Source organism: Phodopus roborovskii, unplaced genomic scaffold (genome assembly GCF_943737965.1).
Source record: "Phodopus roborovskii unplaced genomic scaffold, PHOROB, whole genome shotgun sequence".
In the NCBI taxonomy this organism is placed as follows: Eukaryota; Metazoa; Chordata; class Mammalia; order Rodentia; family Cricetidae; genus Phodopus; species Phodopus roborovskii.
In genome coordinates, this window is record NW_026126583.1 from 4,185,875 (window position 1) to 4,210,500 (window position 24,626).

A 24,626-nucleotide genomic window follows, 5' to 3' on the forward strand; every position below is an offset into this window, starting at 1 on the left:
ACTTGGAGCCCCTCACCAGAGCCAGGCTGAGACGAGGGCAATAGGCCTAGAGGCCCATATCTGGCAGCATGTGGCTGAGCCAACAGGAGCCAGTGTCCAGGTCCCAGCAGAGTCACCACCCTCCCTAGAGCTTGAACGTGGTTCATGGTTCCTCTTCCCTTCACTCTTCCCAGTGGTCTGATGTCCTCACTGGAAGCAGAGACCACACCGTGCAGGGAAACCCTTCTGCTTAATCATCATTGTGTAGATGTCATGGCTTCAGGGGTCTTCAAGTATTGATTGAGAACTTCAATGCTCAAAACCTACTTCAGTTTTCTAAACAGCTTTGCATACAATATTAGAAGGTATCTTGATGCACAGAAATGAGGAAATTTTCCTGGGGAGGCTCCTCCATAAGAGCATGGAGCATGGAGACTTGCCAGTGTCTGTAGCTCCCTAGTCCCTTCACATGGATGCAGCAGAAGACACTTCCCCTCTTCATGTACTGTGTACCCCAAGTGTGTGCACGGTGTCTCAATGACAAGGGACAGAGCTGCAAGCACTGTGAGACCCGGGGATTCACAAACACATCACATGCCTTGTTGCTTTCTCCCACATCTTTTTTCTGGTCCTGGCGGGTGGCTGCCACAAGTACTCACTGACCACCCACCACAGGCTCTGTCCCCTCTGTTAGAGCCACACTTCGGTCCAGGCCTCTTCCACAAAGATGACAAGTGAGCTCTGCCCAAAGCGAGGCTCTAAGCACGGAAAAACTGGAAAGCTAGCCTAGCTTGACAGGAAATAAGGCACCAGGGGGAAACCAGACTCTGGTGTGGCTTCTCTGACCCATGACCCACATGACTTGCACGGGAAGGAAGGGCTAGAGAATCAGGATCAGGGCCAATGAGATGACTCCACTTCCAGTTCAAAGCAGACGGCCTCTGCTACAGTCCAGAAATCCGGCTCCTTCAGAACTGCGTCCAGCACTGTGCTGGAGTGAGCTAAGCCATCTCCTGTGGCCACAGGGCAGGCCTGAAGGGAGACAGATGGAAATGGAAGCCGCCTGTCTCCACACACAGCTTTTGATTCGCACAGTTACAATAAAAGGTACATCAACCTGTACAATAAAAGGTAACATTAACCCCCCGGAAGAACTGAGAGCCAACTTGGCTCTGAAGTAGACACTTCCCTGGGCTCTCCCCCACGCAGTCTCCATCTAGACCCTTTCAGTGTCTACCCTGCACAGCAATAAAAGGAAAAGGATAACACCAGCTGTGTCCACGGCTCATCAGAAGTCAATTTCACTACCCCATTCTCTGCAGCTGAACCTGTTGAATTTTTTTTTTTTAAACCCAAATCCTCTGCATTTTATTTTTGGTTCAAGTAATATATATTAAAATGATTAAAGAAAAGACCATTTATCTCCTTGATGACATGGGAGGATGCTCTCACGGTAATTTCAAACAAGTCAACAAATGAGGAAAACCACAAAGTCTACAATAGCACGTCAGAAAAGACAGCTTACCAGTTTTATATCTATTTTTAATAGCTTTTGGATAAATTCTCAACTATAAAAGTTTCCAAAGTTCTCAGAGATGAGTTGGATTTTCTAACTTTACTTAGATCTGAAAAGAATTTTGCACTGCTATCCTCCCATTAAAAGTGCATGGGTGAGTCTGGTGGCCGCACCTCTAATTCTAGCTTCAGCATCCGAGGCAAGGGGACAGCTGCTCGTGGCGAGGCAAGCCATGGCTGTCACAGTGAAGCCCTATCTCAGACAGGGAAGGAAGTGGGATTTTAAAAAGGGATATTAAAAGATTTCTCCATTTCAGTCCCTGAAGTACAGTGTACTGCTAGCACTCACATAGAGTCTAAAAGGACATATTTGAGAAGGACACTGTTGGGTGGTTGTTTTTGGTGGGATTTGTTTTCCTTTTGGTGCTAGAGATCAAGGATTGTGAACAAACCAAGGGAAACAGGAGCTTTGTTACAGGGTTGTGTGAAGTCATCTGGAAGAACCAACTTAGTAGGCAGGTTGTTTGACATAAATACATAAATATGCCTTTGTGGGGGCTGGTGACACAGCTCAGATAGCATGCTTATCTAGCAAAAGTGAGGTTCGGGATTTGAACTTGTTGAATATTAAGGAAACATACAATACTGCGATCCATAATGTTGGTTAATCTCAACCTTGCATCCATCCCTTCCAACCGCAAGCTGGTATGACTGTCTGTAAGACACACCTGGGTGCTGAGACAAAAGCAGAAGGGTCCAGTGTTTGTAAATTTCGTATTTATTATAACAAAAATTATGACATGTTCATTTGTGCATTCTGCTTCAATATAACTCCGATGTGTAGATGATCTAAGGGACTCTATATAGTCATGCTGATTGTGGCAGCGGTAAGGAACACAATTAAAAAGTGTCTGCAAAAGGTTCTGAGGTCACAAGAGCAGGCTCCTGTGTAGTGACCTCAGAAGCACATTATCTACACAGAAACGCGCTGACCAAATGGCCTGCGCTGAAGGTGAGCGAGGTGGGACAGGGAGGGCTCTCCAGAGGGGTAGGAAGTCAGTTACTTAGGCTGTGTTCTTATGCCAAGACTACAAACACTTTAGGCCTCACTATGCAACACTGAGCTATTTACAATAGAAATTTCTCAATCAACTGTTCTCTCAGAGAAAATTAGTGAATCCCAGTGACTTAAGTCACCTGACAGAGTAAAGCAACTCCTAGGAGTTAGTCTCCATATTCTACAAATGTCTATCATTTTCAAGACAAAAAAAAAAAAAGCCTTTCCCCACAAAGAAATACACAATTACAATATTATTAAGTCATTTAGCAATGGCAACTTGCCCTGCCTTCCAAATAAAACAACAAAAAGCAATTTTTTAAAAATTACATTATCATTAATTGTTTCTCTGTAATATATTAAACCTTTTGTTCTTTGTCTTTACACATTTGATATGTTAGGGAAAAGAGTTAACAAATTTAAATCATATCGGTAAAGTGTCACTAGGAGAAAGTGGTAATTGTTAAAAGTAACCAATACAAAGAGAACCTACAGATGAGCTGCAGAGACGGGTCGGGGCGGGGCGGGGAGGGGGCAGCGTCTGGGAGAAGGGCACGGAGTAACACCCCTGGTTTAATGTGAGCCTGGGAGACTCTCAGTCTCTCTGGTTAGTTTATTGTTTAATCGGCACTCAGACTGGGTCATAGCGGTGTGTCGTAACAGTCTGGCAGGTGGTCTATCTGCAGCTGCCGCTGCGGCTGTGGCTGCGGCTGGGCCGGGGGCGGTGGTGGCGGCAGCTGCTGCTCCTGGTGATGCTTCATGATTTCTTTGACTTCTTCTTCCAGCTCTGGGGGTATGATAAACTGATCATCCGGATCTGGCTGAGCTGGGGCTGCAAAATAGCCTCCCGGCTTTCGGAGGGGTGCATCTGTGGCAACCTCTATCACATTGTGGCTCCTTTCCTGGGGTGCGACAGAGCCATTAGCCCTGCGACGTCCAATGGTCCCCACAGCAGAAAAGTCTGCCTTCTTGGACAGACCTGCCTCGTCCTCGTTGGCACTGATGACAATGCCCTCGTCGCTGGCCTCGGCTGGCACTTGAAGCAGGTGCTGTTGTCTCTCCTTCTCCTTGGCCCGGCCGCAATGGATGTCCACCTCCACCTCTACCCGGCTGCCGTTGCTGAAGACACCCTCAATGGGTTCTTCATCATCACTGTCAAGACCGTTGTCAGAGAAGGCGCTGGAGAAAGTGGCGCTGGACAGCTGGCGCTGGAAGGAGTTCGACAGGCAGACTGGGTGGAGCATGCAGCGCTGTTCACTGGGGTACGCGGGGCTGTTCTCACTCAGGACTCCAGACGGCGGCTCATCAGAAGCCGTGGAGCCCACCTCACTGCTCATCTCAGAGGTGGACAGTTCACTGCTGATCTCCGATGCCATGCCACTGCTGGAGGACGGCACGCCCAGCCCGTCTGAGGGCCTGTCCTTCATCGCCATGTTGACAGAGGGAGGGAAGATGCCAGGACTAGGGGGTGGCATGCTCCCTCCGGCACTGAGCTCACAGCAGCAGAAGCTGTCTTCGGTGACACTCAGCTGCACCACCACAGCACTGATGCTGTCATGGCAGCCGTAGCTCTGGGCCAGGGTACACAGCTTCTTGGCAGCAGCCAGAGCGTCGGGCACATTGCGCACGGCCTCCACAGCCTCCTCAATGGACAGGCTGTCCCACAGGCCCTTACTGCCCAGAATGAAAAACTCATCCTGTGGCGTCAGAAGCACAGACTGCACGTGGGGGCGAGGGACCACACTGGGGTGGAGGAAGGTGTAGCCCAGGACGCGTGTGGACTCAGTCACTCCATTCACCTTGCCGTCCTAGAAGAATTCCCAAAGAGACAGTGAGCACACAGCACACGTGGCTACTTGAGCAGCCTCCCTCTGGATCACTGACTGGACCACAGGGCATGTTGCAGGGCATCCCAGGGAAGGGTCTATAGGGAGCGCTTACAGTGTAGATCTGGGCTTGTAAGGAACCAGCAAGGAGAAAAGAAGCATTGTAGCCATTCCTCTAGCAGGGACCACCTTTGTACCAGATCTATCTCTTCACGACATGGATGTCCAGCCTCCCATGGCATGCATGCTCACTAGCTTCTAAAGAGGTAAACCACCCAGAGAAACACCTGTGTGGACAGGATGGCTCAACCTCATGCCTCTGCCCACCAGCACAGCCAGCACATGGACAGTCGAGAGTCTTGCATGGGCCCCCAGACATTTGCAGCTGGGTCGCAAATCTCATTTGGAAAGGTGATGCTAATACATGTACCCATTCTTTTTGTTTTGTTTTGTACAAGGTTGCTCTGTGTAACTCCAGCTGTCCTGGGATTCTCTCTGTAGTCCAGGCTGGCCTCAAACTCAAGGATCTGCCTGTCCTTTGCCTCCCAAGTGCAGGGATTAAAGGTGTGCGCCACCACCGTCCAGCAGGAGTACTCTTTCTTATGATTACCTTGAACCCAACTTCCAGGGGCAAAGGTAGAGAGCAAAGAGCCCTCCCTCTCTGAGTTCAGATGGCTCATGCTGTTTAGAGCAGCAGCCAAATCCAGGCCATTTGCCTGGGCAAAAGATGAGTACTTTTAAATCCTAGCTACATATAGCAGCTGGGTTCTCTGCCTTCCAGGGTTGAGGGGCCTAGGGTTATAGCCAATCCACCCCACGTTCCTAGTGCTATCACTTCTCCCACAGAAAGTCCCACAACAACAAACGCAACTTCTGGGTGAGCAAGCTTTTGTCAGAGAGAGCCCCTGTCCTTCAGCCCCGCCTGCTTTACAAGTGTTTGCTTGCTCCTGGGTACCTTTCTCCACGGACATGACCTCAGCAGTCATGCCTAAAAGAAGGTGGCAGTCCAGGAACTACGAGGAGTAAAACAGCAGCGAGAGACTCCCTTAACTCCAGGAATAGAATCTGTTCCTGCCTGGTGTGGGATCTGAAGGCCCCTGCTGCCCTAGGCCCCCACCGTTCAGCGTTCTCGGCAGCCTGTGCTGTGAGGGCATCCTCAGGGCACAGAACTGGGAAGACTCAGCAGAGCAGCAAAAGTGAGGCAGACCCGCAGCACAGAGGAGGGGACAACACGGCTGACCTGCAGACCGTGAGTCATGCAGCAGACATCTTACTCTCGGTACTGGCATGTAACGCTGGCTTAGCCACTCAGTGCACTGTTCTGTATAACACCCTGTCTGCTCCCCTAACTGTGTTCATCATCCACGTTCATGCTCAGCGGCTGCAGCAGCCAGGAACGAAGTACGCATGTCTCACTTCCACGGTCTCATGGCACACTGGTGTCCTTCCTGGGTGTCAACACCATCTCCTTTTCTCTTCTGGAAACTAGCCTTCACCCCTCAACCCCCAACAATGACTTGTTCTAGGAGTCTGATCACTAAGAGGGGGTTGGCTTCTTTATGGGCATTTCCAGGCTAATGGTGGTGACCAGCATGCTGGCGAACAGTAAACCAAGAACCACCGAGGCCACTTTGGAAGTCTCACTGACAGTGGATCATGATGCTCTGTCATGCTAGGCTTCCCTCCAGCAATACATTGTCATTTGGGACCAGACAAGCCTTGTGGGACTGTGCCCACACTGTAAGTGGTTTAGCCACATATCTAGCTTCTACTCTCAATGTGGCAATAGTATCCAGGCTGTAATGACCAAATGCATCTCTGGGCCTTGCACTTGGCCTCCTGCGCCCAGGGAACTCACCCGGCAAAAGAGAAACACTTAAACTGAGGCAGACACTACCCTCTATGTGAAGTGAGGCAGGGACCTAAGGCTCCCATTTTGCACATACGTAAACACAGATGTATGAGGGTTTAGAGGTCATATCCTGAAAGTGGTCAGGCTGAGAGGTCGAGCTCTCAACCACCAACCAGTAAGTGCCTTTAGAGAGCCACTGGGCCAGTACTCATGAAGCATTCCTGCTTCCATGGCAACCGACAAATGCCTTATTTCTCTACAATAAACTATAGGGATAGTCTATATAATCTACAGACAGCCCCAAGGAATTTCCCTCGCAGCCCTGTGGATTTGGAATTTTAATTTCAACATCAAGAGCTTCCTCTGAAGACAAATGCTTCCTGAGGAGCTTCCACCAGAGGGCACTGCTCCCCCTGCTCTGAGGGAAAGCGCCTCACCTCAGTGATGATGGCCTTGTGCTGCTTAATTCTCATTAGCTCCTCTTCACAGCTCATGGTGTATGATCGGGACAGAGGCAGTGGCTTCCCATTTCGACAGAGAACCGTTTGGCACTTGCCAACATTAGCAGAGGTCAAGGTAAAGGATCCTCCCAGGTCCACGGGGTCATGCTTGATGTGGCACAGGACGGCAGCACCGCCAAGCTTCTGCCCAGCAGTTCCCAGTTTCCTGAGCCCAAAGAGAAGGGTGAGCATTCAAATGCCACAGCACATTTCCTTCATCCAAAGACAAACTAACAACAACAAGAACAACAAAGACCATACCAGTGCACAGGGCCAGCGATGGGGACTCTGCCCTTTCCACAAAAGCCACTCACTCAGCTTCTCAGAAGAAGAGGTCCGGGGAACCTGACACCACACACCGTCACACAGAGAGGTGTGTACTCATATGTGGGGGGAAGTGTCACCTTCTGTTACAAGTCACACTGCTAGTCCTGGCCTGCTGTGCCCAGCCGCCTGCCCTGTGTCAGTTAGATGGCCCAGCAATACATTCCAAAACACCAAGACAGTGCTGCTTCTCTTCCACCCACTTCTCCAAATCCTCTCTGTTCCCATACAAGCCAGAACAGGCTTTCCATCGCCAGCACTACACTCTGACCCTAAGCACCGCCCTTCTGCTGCTCACTGATGCTCTTGCCATGTGCAGCCAAGCTGTCCTGATCAGTACTATTTATTCTACAAAATGTACAGGGACAGCATTCTGGTGTCAACCACCAAGCGCGTATGCTTTATCCTTTCATTTGTCCATCAACCCAAACACGTACTGAATACTTGAAGCACCTACAAACACTGACCACCATAAAGAACAAGGAACTCCCATCCATGTCCCACCAATGTAATCCCCTCCCTTAATGAGCCTTGAGACAAAACAAGGCAGAAACCTGCCTGTCTTATAGGAAAGACCCTGAGTCACTAAGTTAAATAGTGACCGGGAGTGGCCTAGCCACATGCATTTGACAACTAGGTACAAGGAATAGGCAGTTACTCTAAAAACTGAAGTGCTCATTGGTTCTATACCCTGTTAACTAACAGACCCTGCAAGAGGGCCTAGTATATAGATTCCTAAATTCTGGTTTCTAGAACATGACCAGATCTGACTGGTACACACTTTTAAGACAGCCTTACTTTTCAAATACATAGAGTCTCTTAAGAAGGGTTTTTTGTAGCCAGAGACTGCTAGAGGTTTATGTGTAGTGTGTGTGCATGCATGCACACATGCCCATGTACATGGTACATATTGCACATGTGCGTGTATGTATGCCTGCATGTGACAAATGCATGAAAAACTCTTTGAATGAGGGAGTCCTTACAACATTTATCTCTAAGGGCTCTCGAAGCGACCCGAACCTCTGGTGCAGGAGGACAGGCAGCAGCCTAGGAGTCTGACCACTTGCTTCCCCCACTGAATCAGTGAGAAGCAGGTAGCATATTAGAGTGTTCTAAAACTAGCCTTACATTTGACCTGCTCGGTTTCAAAACAGTGAAAGCATTTCCTATTGGTCAACAAATTGGGATAGCAATGGTTCCTTCTGAGAGGAGGTCTAAGGAGCCTGTGGTTGGGGGAGGCTGGGTGTTACATATGATGAAATATGGAACCAGGAGAGGCCAGTAAGGCCCCTTCTCTGAGAGATGAGTGACTTCAGAATGAGTGTCAATGCATCTCAAACTGAATGAGGCTACAGCAGTCAGCTAAAAGGACACCACGATTATTGCGCAAACTTCCCTAACAAGAGCAAGAAAGCAGACACAGTGACATAAACTATAACACAGCACATAGGGAGCTGGGCCAGCCTGGCTACACAGTGAGACTATGAATAAAATAACAAACAGAACAAGAACTACAAGAAGTCCGTTACCTTTGCATGACTATAAATGTGTTGACCATGTATTCGTCATCGTTTTTCGTCTTCTGAAGCTCTTCAGCCAAAATGTCACTCATGGTGCACTGGAGAAGGTAGGGCACCTCTACATTCCGGTCTCCATCGAACACACCGTAGAGGGCCTCCCGGTTGTCACGGAAGTTATTCACAGACAGCGCGGCAACACATAACCTGCGGGATAAGAGTACTACTGTGATGAGCCCATTCATCTCTTCTTCCCTCTGCCCAACTCAATCCCCCCTCCCTCTTTTAACGGATGCTCTGGTTTCTCCCTTCTTGCCTTCAGAAAGATTTGGGTTAACAGATCCCACATGGTTCGTATCAACTGATTTCTGCTTGCCTTCCCTCACACTTCTCTTCTGATTTTAGTTACTTATTTTTAAATTTTCCATGTGTGAATGTTTTGCCTGCATGTATGGATGTGTACCATGTGTATGCCTGTTACCTGTGGAGTTCAGAGGAAGGTAACTAATTAAACTGGAATTACAGGTGGTTATGAGCTGCCATGTGGGTACTAGAATTAGACCCAAATTCTCTGCAACACTCTCAACTGTATAATGATTTCTCCGCACACTATCTCTTAATTTTAAAAAGAATCTCTTTTAATTGTGTGTGTATGTGTGGGGTGTATCGGGGGGGGGGTGTATGCACATGAGTGCAGATGCCTGCAAGGCTAGAGGCCATCACCCCCCTTCAACTACAAGTGCAGGCTGCCTGGATGCCGGAGTGGGAACTGAGCCGGAATCATCGGCCAGCTCTCCAGCTCCAATCACATTTTCAATGGCAATGAAAAATGGACAGTAAGAGGAATGCGGATAGTGTTAGAACATAACCTCCTACCCACACATGCATACAATAAACAGTTATTAAGGAGAACCTCCATATCAAAACAGAGTGACAAATGAAACATGGGGAGAGGATAAAGAATGTGCAATGTTCGAAAGCAGAAGATCAGCATTCAGCCAGTGGTGCTGGCGCTAGGTAATTCCTGGTAAAGCACTGGAGCTTCAGGAAGAAGACACAGTGTTGGCTGTGGTGGAGGACGAGAAGGAAGGGTCTGTCTCCAAAATGAAACCAAGAAGCCAGGTACAAGAGCACAAACACATAATCCTAACACTTGAAAGAGTGAAGTCAGAGAGCCAAAGTTCAAGGCCAGCCCAAGCTACCAACAAAGCCCTGAGGAAGCTAAGGAAGACAAAGCAGAGAAAGGGGATTTGGAAGCAGAGTGGTTGGGTAATGTCAGACAGCACAGTGTATGGGAATGAGGGTTTGGAAAGAAGACAGAGACCTTTATAGTTTACACCAACATTGTCAAACTTGATGAAAACTATAACCTACGGATATAAGAAGCTCTACGGATATAAGAAGCTCAACAAACTACTAGTAAGAGAAACAGGGGCGAAAAGGTTAACCGAAGCACAACAAAATTGCTAACAATCAGGAAGAAGGCGGGAGAGTGGGGTGGGGTGGGGCACAAACCCTGAACTGCAGCAGAGTCCTTGCGGCAAAAAAGGATGACCACAGAACAGCATCTTTCAAGTACTAAGCAGAAAGCAGTGAAGGTCCCAAGCCAGTGAACTGGTTTTTTTTTTTTTTCGCTTTTGTTTTTTTTTTTTTTTTTTTTGTATACAGTGAAGCTGATAGGTCAATAGCTGGCAGGGTTTGGGGGGCAGAGAGGACACTGGAAAAAAGAAGATGGAGTCACCAGCCAGCAGCATGGGGGTACACAGCAAAGGTGACTGAGCCACACGAAAGAAGGCAGATTTAAAGATATGGTTTATTTAAGTTGTTAGAACTAGTTACTAATCAGCCAAAGCTGTGGCTGAGCTGTTGTAATTAATAAGTCTCTGTGCCATAATATGGGAGCTGGCAAGAGAGACAGAAAAATCTACCTACATATGGTGCCCAAAATCTGGCCATATATATCCACATAAGGCCCGAGAAAGCTTAAAAAGAAAGGTTCTAAACACACAAGAATGGAGCCAAATACAACTTCCTAGACTCATGTCTCTCACGTGAGCCACAGTACAGACACCTTTACATAGGTTACAGAGTGCTTGACAATGTGTGTAGGCTTAAGGAAAAAAAAATGTGTATAGACAAAAACAAAAATAGTAAAATGTAAAAATGTAAGTAAGGTCTTCAAAGAAATAGTAAAGTAATAATAATTTAAAAAAAAAAGCCACTTAAGGATGGAAAATACATAGGGGGTCTGGATCCCATATGGTGTCATATAAACTTTGAATTTTTTTAATGCGAATGTACAAAAAATAGCTGAGAGACATTAGATTATGGAAACTGCTAAATTAAACCAACCTATCTATATTTTGAAAATATCTTAATTTCAAAATGGAAGGCGGGAAAGTGTTGTGTTGGAGAGAGGTCATGCTTTTGTTTCCACAGTAAACAAAAAGCTATGGATCCCTTCCAGGTTAATAGAGATTAGATTTGACTAGGAGAGACCTCTTAAGGATCTTGGATACAGATATGGGGGAGGGAAGCCAAAAAAGACTACAGGACAGGTGACATGTAAGTTGATCCCTCTGCATGTGAACAGCTCTGAGATGATAAATCTTGTTGGCTACAGAGTGCTCATGACTTAGTATTTATTACATACCATCCTTTCATATGGATGGAGATTTATATTAGTTTAATTATATAGTCAAACTGACTTATAAAGTTGACAGACGCCTTTTAGCTGCTCAAAAACATAAAATAAAAAACCATCTTTAACTGATTGTGCACACCACACATTCCATACTTGTGTTAATGCAAACATGTATGTTGCCTTTGAAAGTTTGTGTTTTCAGAACAAGGGGACAAGACACCAAGTGATCCAGCTTCTCAGCGTGCCTTGGTTGAAATTTGGGCAGAGTTCTGTATCCAGAATGCTCAAGGCTGCTGGCTGAGATGGTCCAGCCTCACAGAGTACTCCAGCCAGGACTTCAGATAAGCCTTGTACTTTTCCATTGCATAGAGATTGGACACCACATATTGTAGCTAACTTTCCCAGGAATTAACCATTATCCCAATTTTCCGAGGGTCTCCTAAAGATGTCAGTGTCCCCCAGACAACAGAAAGAAGTCTAGAGCACACAATGCCCACATTCCCAAGGTGGGTAGATGGTTTTTGGTTATTTGATGGGTTATAGATGTTTATCATCATTTGTTTATGTGTGTGTGTGGGGGGGGGGGTTGGTTCCAGATTGTTATTGGTCATGGTTTGTGGTCAAGCTACACAAAAGAGTTGAATTCAAGATTGCTTTCTGAAGGAAAAAAGGAGGATATAGTATAAAAATGATGGGATAAAAGGGTGGATTGTTGAATGTACTTATAAACAACCATTAGTTCCAAATATTTTACATTGGTGTGGATTTTGGTATATTGATACAAATTTAAAGTTATTTTGGTTATACTGTGTATATGTTCTGTTCTTGTTAAGGTATTGTACCCATACAGCTATTTTAAATTGTCATATAAAGTTTTAGTCCTTAAAATTTATTTAGGATAATAAAGAAATACATGTTAATAGTCATTTATAACAATCAAACTTATAGTCAATGTTAGGTATGTTTTCAAGGTTATACAGATATATTTTAGATAGATAGGTGACATTCAAATACTTCAAAGACCAAAGAATATGGCATTTAAAATGTTTTAATAACATAATGCTTTTCATGACAGTGAGACACATGTGCTCTTGGCAGCACCAATTTACTTCAAAAAAGGATGATGGGCACTGAAGAACCTCCCGTATGGAATTTGCTTTCTTTACGGCAAAAGCTGGGCATTTGGGCAAGGATCAACCCTTGCCTTGAGTGCTATCAGTACATTGTACAAAATAGCAGGACACAAAGAAACACAATTGCCAAACTTTGCCAAGACAGGGTAGGAAAGTCCTTTAAAAATTCCTGCTTCACAGAAAAGTCTGTCAGATATTATAGACCTGTAGGCTGAAGATGGATGCCCTAATGTTTCAGGGAAACTTTGGTGATTGTCCAGGCAGCCAGATGTCTGTCATTTTGGAAGTGGCTTGCACTGCACTTCCTGTTTATTCAGGCAGTATTATATCCTTCTGCGGTCTTTGATGGAGTTGAAGACTAGATATTTATAGTTTTCCTTAGTTTGATAAAAGGTAAATTAGGTACAGAATTCTGAACTCATCATGATAGGATAAATAATGAAGTATTTTCTCTGAAAAATGCACTGGAAACTATGTATATAAATCTTACTTGATAACTGTTCTTATTATATATAGTTTCTATATGTTAAACCCTTTCCTTTTTATTCAGACATATCTTTGCCAAGGCAAAGATTGGTTTAATAAAAAGCTAAAAAGGCATTAGCTGGCAGGACAGTCAGACACAGAGGGGTCAAGACATGCAGAAGGCCAGGTAAATGCCACAAATCAAATAGCAACACGTAGATAACTAGAAATTGGTTAACTTAAGTTATAAGAGCTAACAGACGAGACTAAGCTATCAGCTGAGCTTTCATAATTATTACAAGTCTCTGTGTTGTGATTTGGGAGCTGGCTGGTGGGACAGAAAAATCTGCCTCAAAACAAAACAAAAACCCAAAACCCAAACAACCAAAAACTAGCTTGAAAAAGTTACGGTTGATGACATTGCAGATGCACAACAAAAGAACTTCCTACCTGAAGATTTCACTGTGAGAAATATGAAAGGATGTCTGATCTCTACAGAACAATGGGGTACATCACAAATAACAAGTGAGAAAGACATGTTTTACTGCCACAATGGGAGTGTGGCACCTACCTACCACATGAAGGCAAGAAATGCTGTTTACACCATGATAAGCATCATGGTCTCCTCCCACAACACCTTCCATCTGGCTCAAACTGTCTAGGGTACTGATGCTGAGAAACACTACTTTAACAAGCAGAGCACTGAGCCAAAAATACTAACAGTATATTTTGGAATTTTATAGCAAATGGGGAAGGAAAATACAAGGCAACAAAAGCTCAAAGGTAGAGAGGTAGAGACACAAGTTGAGATGTTTGTGAAGCAATACAGAATTGTAGGTAAGCTGCTATTATGCTATAAAGTCTAAGCAACACACACACACACAGATGATAGAGAGAAAGCAACACACACACATTCACACATGCATGCATATACAAACACAAATAAAAGAAGATTACATGGAAATGGGAGTAAAAACATTTAACTCAAAAGAATCAAGAGAAAGAAAAAAAATAAGATTTTTAAAAAGGAAAACAAAACAAAAGATAAGTTTAAATTTAAACTTAACCTATTTTCATTAGATAAAAATAAAAGACCTAAAATCCACCCATCAAATCCAGAAAAATCTAAACCAAATTTAAAAAGCAAGATGTGACTAGATGCTGGACATAAAAAAGAACATTTAGAATGAGGCAAATAGGTTACAAGTAAAATGGTAAACACCAGCATATCACCTTCTAGCCACTAATACCTAAAAACACTTCCTACCTGAACCTCAGAGGCCACACCCAGCTGGGACACAAGTAGGTGGCTTCAACTGTCCTTCATTAGTCTCACCCACCCCAGCCCTGTAGCAGCAGTCTGCCTGCAGACCCCCCACCCCAACCCTTCCATTCCCTGGGTCAGCTTGGCCACGTTCACCCCAGCTCTGTAGCAGCCTGCCTCTCCAGATGCTTCCTCTGTCCTAGCTTCATGAACATCCCCTCACACACATACATTCCCTGGGGAGCCTGCCTCTCGATGTACAGGGGACCCTCTATCTCTCTCCCATGGTCTTTTCAACTTTTTCTTTCCCCCATATTTAGTCCTCTCTGCCACCCACAAACCTGCAAAAGTACTCTACCAGTGAACCTATAGCCACAACACTTTCCTAAGAGCCAGAGAGGGCAGCAGAAACCAGGGAATGGAACACCCACCCAACAGAGACAAGACCACACACATCAGCACCTAGAATTGCTTCAGATATCCTAACTCTAGATGCTGAGACACAAGTGCAAAACACAAGACCTAAGACATATGCTTCCACCAGAGCCCAGCAACATCGAGAAACAAAGCAAAGACAAGGACTTCAAAATAGCTATTATGACTATGTTCAAGGACCTTAAAGAGGATGTGAAGAAATGACCCAATGAAGACTGTGATAATACACAGTGGAATGAAATAATGAAAACATTTCAAGACATCAAAGTACAAATAGAATCACTAAAGAAAACTCAAACTGAAATAAAACTAGAAATGAAAAAATTAGGGAAAGAAGTCAAAATATTTTTATTTGCATATAGTTTTACATATAAAAGAGCCTTAAAACTCTATCAGGAAACTTCTACAGATGAGAAACACTTTCAACAATGTAGCAGGATACAAAATTAACTGAGAAATCAGTATCCTTTCTATACTCAAATGGCAAACAGAATGAGAAGGAAATCAGGGAACTAATAACTTTTTACAATGGCTCTGTGTGTGTGTGTGTGTGTGTGTGTGTGTGTGTGTGTGTGTGTGTGTGTGTAATTCTAACCAAGCAAGGGAAAGACTTGTACAATAAAAACTTTAAGGCTTTGAATCTCAGGAGACAGAAAGATCTCTCAGGTTCATGGATGGATAAGATTAATATTTTGAAAAATGTTCCTTCCAAAAGCAGCCTACAGATTCAACACAATCTTCCTCAAATTTTCAGCACAATTCTTCAAAGAAATTAAAAAAAAAAAACAAAACAAAAAAAAAACAAAACAATTTTCAGCTACATTCAGAAACATAAAAATTCCAGGATAGTTAAAACAATCTTGAATAATAAAAGAACCACTGGAGGTATCACCATCCAGATTTCCATTTGCTCTACACAACTATAGCAAAAACCAACTAAACAAAAAAATCCAGCACGGTATTGACAGAATAACAGACACACTGACCAATGGAATTAATGGAAGACCCAGATAAAAGTTCATGCACCTATGGGTACCAAAGTTTTGTTGTTGTTGTTTTTATTTTGACAAGCCAAAACCACACACTGGAGAAAAGATAGCATCTTCAGCAAATGGTGTTTTGGTCAAACTGGATGGCTGCATGAAGAAAAATGGAGATACCTATATTTATCAACCTATACCAAAACTCAACTCCAAATTGATCAAGGACTTCAACATAATGCTAGATACCCTCAATCTGGTAGCAAAGAAAGTGAAGGACAGTCTTGAACTCACTGGACAGGAAAAGACTTCCTGAACAGAACACTGATAGCACACAGCAGTAAAAACCAAATGCGACCTCACAAAAGGGAAAAGCTTCATTCAAATAAGCTGGGAGGCTATAGAATAGGAAATCATCTTTACCAATTATGCATCCAATAGAGGGTTAATATTTAAATATATAAAGAGCTAGAAGAACTGGACATCAAGAAAACAAAAAGCAATAACAAAATTGGGTTACAGAGTGAAGCAGAGAGTTCTCAAAAGAGGAAACACAAATGATGGAGAAACACTCACTACTTTGAGTTTCATCTTAAACCAGTCAGAATGGTCAAGATCAGTACAACAAAAGCAGGGAAAGGGGAACAACACCCACAGATGGTGGGAATGCAAACTTGTGCAGTCATTATGGAAATCAGTGTGATGGCTCCTCAAGAAGCCTGGAATCTATCTACCCCAAGATCCAATACATTTGAAAATGAGTTAAAATACTCAAATTCTTTGAAATGTCTAAGTAAGTAAGTTTTAAGAGGAGATGTTAAAGAAAACATCTCACACACTATAAAGAAATGAGATGTTTGGTTAAAACTCAAGAAAATTCCAAACCCAATGGCTGGAATGCCTCCAAACATTTAAGGAGGCTCTAAAATCCATTCTATACAAACTTCAAAGACTCTGCAGCTTATTCTATGAGGCCAGCATCCTTATGGCATCAAAAACAAGTAATGACATGAGAAAATGAAGATCAATACTCAACATGGAACACAGACATACTCAACAACTTACCACCAAACAATTCCATAGCACATAAAGAGTATAGGTATTATCATAACAATGTGGAATTTATCATAAAATACAAGGACAAGCTAACATTTTTAAAAATAAAAATAGATGGAGAGTTAAGAATGCAAACTGCTTTTGGAGATGACGAGTTTACTAGTTTACTATCAGAACACCTAACAACTCCAGCTCTAGCAGGAATCCAATGACTCGGGACTTGTCCCCTATACTCCTATGCACAGAGCCACTACAGACAGGCAGTAAGACATAGACAAACCTTTGAGCAGGGTGTGCTGGAGTACACCTTTAATCCCAGCACCTGGGAGATAAGGATAAACATCCCTGTGAGTTCAAGACCAGTCTGACCTACAGAGAGTTCCAGGCCAGCCAGAACTATATAGTGAGATTACTGTTGTTATTTTAGTCGGCACAATAAAAATAAAAACAACTAATGAAGTTCACCATATCACACTCAAAATGGAAAAAAAGATGACAATCTCATATTTAGCAAAACACGATATCCACCTACTCAAAAACCAAACATACCATGCACTCACCCACCCCAAAATGCTGGCATAAATAGGGTCAACTGACTCACGTTCCCCTCCACTGAGGAGTTACTGGAGTGGGTGACTGCTGGAGGGAACACGCTCCTTTCTGAAGGTGTGGCACTGGCAGGTTCCCATGCCCCAGTGCATGCCCCATACAGATGGCACTAACTGGATGTAATAGTTTACAAATGAAAGCAGGTCACAATAGGTATGAAGTGGGGAGGTACTGTGAGAGATATGTGTGGAATTGAGGGAAAAGGGAGGGTAGTCATGTTCTTACTTCATTTTATACACGTATGGCATTCTCAAAAGTAAAGAAAGGGCTGGAGAGCTGGCTTAGCAGCTGGGAGCACTTGCTGTTCTTGCAGAGGACCTGGGTTCAATTCCCACATTCACATGGTGACTCAGTCATTTGTAACTGTGCTTCCAGGGGGATCTGATAGCCTCTTCTGGCCTCCACACGCATGTCATGGATGTGGTTCACAAACATACACACAGGGAAGACATACACACAGAATAAAATGATCTAAAAAAGGAAGGGGAAAAGGGAGCACACTAGAAAAAAAAAGAATTCTCTTCAACTGCACAAAGCGTTATTTTTATTTTTGTCAAATTCACACAAGCTTGGGTAATCCAGAAAAAGGGAACCTGACAGAGAAAATTCCTCCATCAGATTGGCCTGCAGGCAAGTCTAAGGGGCTTTCTAAATGTCTGATGTGGGAGGGCCCTGCCCACTGAGGGTGGTGCTCCTTCCTGGACAGGAGGTCCTGGGTTGTGCAAGAACACAGGCTAAGCAAGCCACAGAGAGTAAGCCTGTGAGGAGAATTCACGGCCTCTGCTTTAGTTCCCACCATCAGGTTCCTGCCTTGAGTTCCTGCCCTGACTTCCCGTCCTGATGGACTATTTAAACTGTAACAAACCTTCCCTGCCCCAAGTTGTTTTTAGCCATGGTGTTTTCTATCACACCACCAGAAAGCGTGTCTATAAAAATACCTTAAAAACTCAAAGTAGGGGTTTCTGTAAATTCAGGAATGAGATACGGCTGTCCATTCTCTCCACTGAAATTCAGTGTAGGGCTTCAAGTCTAGTTACAGCAGTAAGACAAGACAAAGAAACAAAGGGGATACAAATAGGAAGGCAGTTGTCAAACTACCCCACAACAAACTCTCAGAACCACCAAAGGTTGGCAAGGTAAGACATAAAATCAACATTCGTAGTACACCAAGAAGATTCCTGAGATGTTGAGAAAGAGTGGAAGTAGCTCATAATAGCTTTAAAATCCACAAATATTAAACAAGCAAATAAACAATAAAACACATAGGAATATACCTACCTAAAAAGTGAAAAACCTTTACAACCAAAATTTTAAGACAACGAAGAGAGTCATAAATACTAGAGGACGGAAAGACTACTCATACTCAGGGGTTGCAGAATTTGTTTTCTGGAATAGCTATGGTACAAAAAGCAATTTATAGTTTTATGTAATCCCCACAAACATTCCAGGCATTCAATAAAGAATCCTAAAATTGATATACCAGCACAAAAGATCCTGGATAGTTAAAGCAATCCTGAACAAGTGAACAATGCTGGGTTTCAAATTATAGAACCCAACTAACTATTATGGAATAAACAGCGAGGTCTTGGACACACAAATCAAAGCAACAGAATAGCCAACCCAGAAATAAGCTATCACATCTACATCCACAAGATACATATATAATTTTTCAAACAAAAATACCATTGAGTTCATCTTGTATTGGCCAACTCTAGTCACAGGGTCTACCTCGAGTATGCTTAATATAACTCCACTGGAGAAAACTAATTTTTTTCCTTTGCAATTGCTTCTTGGGTGAGTGTGGGGGTCTGTGTCCCCTTCCCACTCTCAGTGCTGGTACCCATCTGGCTTTAACCTGTGCAGCCCTCTATGTGCTGCCAGTCTCTGTGATTACAAGATATTTTTTTGCCCAAGATGCTGAGAGCATCTTCATGGTCATCTTCAACAACCGGCGCCAGGAAAACAGTACATCCAAATGCAGAGCAATGAAACTAAATCCCAATCATCACCCTGTACAGAAATGGGTTAACTGACCAGATACTTTCATATAAGGCTTGAAACTCTGAAAGAAAGTTCGAGTTTTATAAGTATCTTAAAATTCTATTTTCCTCCATTGGGTAAAATAATATAGGGTTGTTTTGTGAGTAGTACAGGTGGTCACTCAGATTCCTTTTCTGGCAAAGCTTCCCATGTTTTCTGGTCTGAGAAGGGCCCAAATACCCAAGTGCAGTTCCCTGCTTGGGTTTCCCTGAGGATCTGAAGAAAGAGACAAGGAGAGAAAGAACAGAGATCCACTGAGATTTCTCCCTGCCTCTGAGATAACAAATGGCCAATTCCTTGATGAAATGACCAGTTCATTTCTAAGGGAATAATACACACCAAACATCTAAAAAAACACCCCTCCCCAGAAAAAAAAAATTCAAAAACAATGCCTCCAAACACATGTGATTAGATCTGGAAACATCAAAGAGTCAAAAGCCTAGAAACACAGTGAGGGCTGGGTGTGCTGGGGTTGGGAGCTGCTGTTTGCCTTCTGGTTCTTGATCCAGCTGACAGCCTGCAAGACTGTTCCCTCTAAGACAGCTCACAGGCCTGTACGTTTGCCATTTACACACTTTTCTCAATCTTGAGTTAAAAAGTAAAATACGCACGAAAACCAGGTCTAATTGTTGTTTGCTAAACATTCATACATAAGTAGATAAAAAATGCTCTGGAATTAGAAAGAACCTCATCCTGTAATTCCTGAGACGACTCCTTTAGTGTGACATGTGTTTTCACAGAAGCATCCCGAGCGTCCTGAGGAGTATGCCAATCTCTGAACTTTGCCTTTTCTATGCCCAGAAAGGGACTTGGCATGATAGTACAACCCCAAGAGCATTCGGGAAGTCTGCTGGCCTCAGTTGTGGACACTTGAGAACTTCGGGATTAAGTGGGTCTAGGGTGGAGGTGAGGCAGGTGTGAGGGTACGTGTTTGTTTTTCAATTCCCCTGCCTCTACCTTCTGGGTTTGGGGATGACAGGCCTTGATGGGAGGGAGTGTTGTTTTATCTGACTGGTTCTAACTACACCCAGGAAATAATCTTATCACTGGATCATTTTCCACTTTCTATTCATTCACTATCCTCAACAATGCTCTTATGCTTTAGTCAAAAAAAAAAAAAAAAAAAAAATTATGACTACTCCATTTTTAGGATTCTTTGCTTTCCTGATCATCAGTACCTCCTCATACAATGTAAACATGTGTGATCAGGTTGACTGAACTCTCAGGAAAACCCACATGTGTAGTGGAGAGAGTGGTGGCTGGTGAAAACAGTTGAAAAAGAAATTCCAGTGAGCTACTCCTGGTGGCAAGAAGCAGTGATAGGAAAGAGTCAAGAAACAAGGCTGCCAAGCTAGTATGCACAGCAAGCATATTCCAGTGAGCAGGGTAAGTGACCAGAGTACAGACAATCAGGGTAAGAGACCAGAGTACAGACAATCAGGGTAAGAGACCAGAGTACAGACAATCAGGGTAAGAGACCAGAGTACAGACAATCAGGGTAAGAGACCAGAGTACAATCAGCTACTTTTCTCTTGGTAAACATGCTTCTCAGAAAGATAAAGGGCTTTTCAAAGGAGCAGAGATACATTTCAATACTTCCACCTTTTCCAAACACTGCAGTCTTACAAAGGTATAATGCGTCAGTTACACTGTATCCTAGCAACATCTCTCACAAAAGGAAAGTATGTGATGCTAAGCAGGTACTCAGCCTGGTGTTACACACTGAGGGGTGAGCCTCACTCCTGAGAAACATGCACTAAGAAACTCCAGGAGGAAAGGATGTGTGTTACCACCTCTCCTTCTACCCAAGATCAGAGGCAGACAAAGGCACTTTGGGGTTCAAAGTTTCACTCAGCAGCATACTTGTTTTTCACTCCCGAAGCTTCAGTGTAACCATGACTCCACACTGCTGGGGCTCCAGAAGCATCTCCTGCTGAAGGCTGGTCAATCTTGAAGCAGCGGATATTACTAAGGAGAGAGAAGGCAGCAGGAGTCATTAGGGATAGGAGAGTGAACCGTCACCTTTACCTGAGAAATGAAAGCCGCTGAGCACTCTCCTCTTACCGCCTCTGCTGGCTGCATCTTCTGTGAATGAAATATTCATCAGCATCAAGAACCTGCTCCTCAGGTGCTTTACATTGACAATGAGAACTAGGGCATCACTTGGCATGAGGAGCCGTTTTCACCATAACTACAGAGCAGCAATTAGACTGGCAGACTTACATGTCTGCTCTTCCCTCAGTCTTGGCATGACTAAAGCACTTGTGCAAGCCTGACAGCTATAATCCCAGCACTGAGGAGGCAGAGACAGGACCCACGTCAGCCAGCCTAACCTAATGGGGCCCCAGACTCTGCCTGACTCAAGACACAAAGTGGATGGCTCTTGAGGAATGGGGTTGACCTCTGGCTTCCATGTGCATCTGCACACACATGAACATGAACACACACATACTTAAATAGAATTAAAAGGAAACAAAACTTGTATCAAATTAAGTTTTAGTTTTTACACCATCAACATCCATATTTGAAAAGAACAAAATACCACAGTTAAGTGATGGTCATAGAATTCTGCAGTATTTATCCCCAAACCCAATTTCTGTCCATATCATCCATTCAAATAGCCAAGAAACATTTCCGAGGACTTGCCACTCCCTAAATCTTGCCGTTTCTTCCTTAGGTGTATAGACCATCTACATTAAGACTAATACCATACAACAGAACACGGTCAGTTACTAGTTCTCTATGTTCTAAGGTGTGAGATTTAGCTCTATCTCGCCTGTTAAGGGCTCAGAAGGACGGGAATAGAACAGTGACCCGACAGTGTCCCATTTCTAAAGCAGTCTATTATGCAGCACCTAGTATCTCTGACGGAAGTCCCAACCACGGGAAGGAGCCCTAAGAAGATATATGCATCATTTCTTGCCAACCCAAAGCTTAACTCTTTTTGTCAAGACCCCAAGAATTTTAAATATTAGAATTCTCTTCCTAAAAACCAGTTAAAATTTAACTAGTGTTCACTTCGCTTGCAGAAACACATGATTGCAATTTCTCTGAAATTAATGTTTGGTTAAAGAAAAAATTCTAAGGATTGGAGAGGCAGCTCCATGGGTAAAGCGATGAGGTCCTGAGTTTGAATCCCAGAACTCATATAAAAAGCCAGGCATGGCTGTGAGCACCTGTAACCCTGCGCAGGAGGATTGCTGGGCTGGGGACAAGTTCAATGACAGACTGTGTCTCAGAGAGTGGCAGAGGTCATCTGAGTGCATGTTCAGGTGTACACCTCCCCACTCACATCAGAGTGGCAGAGCAGGTCATCTGAGTGCATATTCAGATGTATGCCCCCCCTACACACACACACACACACACACACACACACACACACACACACACACACACACATATTCTCAATTATTAGCTACTCACTTTCTCACTTGGAAAACATTGATGATATTAATATAAAATTAATTCTTAATTTCATAGTAGACTGGTAAGTCCTCTTTTCTACTTTTTTAATCTTATCAATAAAAGAGAGGCAACTGTGGAATATCCCTTTAAATTATATAAATATATGTCACTGTGATTGGTTTAGTAAAGGAGCTGACTGGCCAATGGCTGGACAGAATAAGGTTAGGGGAGAGATAAACTGAGCATGCTGGGAGGAAGAAGGGCAGAGTCAGGAGTCTTGGAGCAGATATAGAGAAAAGCAAGATGGATGGGCATGTGTATTGAGAAAAGGTACGTGGCAAAGCACAGGTAAGAAATATGGGTTAATTTAAATGTAAGCGTTAGCTAGTAACAAGCCTGAGCTATTGGCCAAGCATTTATAATTAATATTAAGCCTCTGTGTGGTTACTTGGGAGTAGCTTGCAGGACAGAAACTTCTACCAACAGGCAATAAAGAGTCAATGGATGCTAGCACTAAATTTTCTCTCTATAAAAATGCTGCCATGTTGCTGTCCCCATCTGTCACACACCTGTGCCACCTTTCTGATTCTAAGGACATTTCCAAAGACACTGATAAGCTTTATAGGCCAAAAAATTTTCACAGAAATAATTCCACTTTCCAATCATTACAGGAAAAAGTCTCTGCCTAGTTCAACAATCCTTTGTAATGACGCACTCACCAGTCTAGCCTGACTAGGTAACGGAACAGTCTCCTGAAAAGATGGCAGGACAGACTCTCCAACATCTTGCCATATGGGGCTGAGCCCAAGAGCTTGAGCCACAGAAAAGTTCCGATGTGCCCTCACTCTAGCTCCTGCAGAGCAAGTCTGTCAACTCCTGACCACAGCAATGTGTGGAAACGCTCCAGTTATTAAGAAGACACAGTGTCTGGGATAACAACTAGAAGGTAACATTTCAGTATTATGATTCATCCTTACTAATTATTTTTTCACTCTGAGATCACAACGCCTTCACCATAGGAGGTCAGTCACTCCAGTAACATATGCTCACTGCAGAGACTTTAACAAATTTTATTTATGCAAATGTAACTGTGAGACCATTTGTCTATCAACCATTGACCTTTCTGTCATCTACCTATCTATCATCTACCTACCATCTGTCTGTCTGTCTGTCATCTATCTACCTACCTACCTACCTATTATGCATCTATCACTTATGGTGGTTTAGCATATCTTTCTAATTATGTCATAAATATTTTCAAGTTATTTTATATTCATTCCAAATATAACTGGGAATGCCCTGATAACTATCTCATTTGAACTGAGCATCTATGAGCAGCTGATGACATTTTTTCTGAGGGTGTGGTAGGCTAACCACATTCTAGTGGATGGCCCCACACCCTGGAGTATATGCGTGGACGGGTCATTTAAATCCCACAGACTTTCAAGGACTGGGAGGCAGGAGTATGTCTGGGAGGAATCAGTGGGAAAGGTTGGAGGTTGGAAGTAAAAGAAGAAAAAAGAGAGAAAACAAACAAAACCAAGTTTTAGTATCCACACCCCTGACATATGTAAGTGCTTTAAAGTCTTATAGAATGCATGAGCCACTTTTAAAGACAGCTGTACTAAGTAGGCCAGGGGCTCTCACAGAACCAATCTGACATGTTTGAATATTTGTTTTTCCTTGATATGCTAATAAGCTTGAACATCTTTTTGTGTATGTGTTAACTTCTTCTTTTTTAAATATTAATGCCCTTGGCTCATGTTCTATTTGAATGAGAACTTCTTGAAAAAGGATTTATTTTATTTTAATTCTGTGTATGTGCACATGTAGTATGTGCAGGTATCTGCTTAGGCCATAAGAGGTCATTGGATCCCTTGGAGTCCTCTCCAAGAACAATATACGCTTGAGCACTGAGCTATCTCTCCAGCCCAAAATGAAAGTGTTTCTTATTGGCTTACAAGAGTTATTTTTGCTAACACTACCAATGCTTTAAATTATTTCCATTATTTCTTCCCAATTGTC

At 43.5% G+C, this 24,626-nt stretch overlaps 1 protein-coding gene across 1 annotated transcript in view; it reads right to left on the bottom strand.

Moving 5' to 3' along the window:
- Positions 1-2,254: 2,254 nt before the first annotated feature.
- Positions 2,255-24,626, bottom strand: part of Phlpp1 (PH domain and leucine rich repeat protein phosphatase 1) — a 193,795-nt gene continuing 171,423 nt past the window's right edge. The window contains exons 14-17 of the mRNA XM_051203918.1: positions 21,060-21,164; positions 8,583-8,777; positions 6,667-6,895; positions 2,255-4,359 (exon numbers count right to left, since the gene is read on the bottom strand). Of these exons, the coding sequence (XP_051059875.1) occupies positions 3,193-4,359; positions 6,667-6,895; positions 8,583-8,777; positions 21,060-21,164 (1,696 nt within the window). The 3' untranslated portion in view covers positions 2,255-3,192. The remainder of the gene's footprint in view (positions 4,360-6,666; positions 6,896-8,582; positions 8,778-21,059; positions 21,165-24,626) is intronic.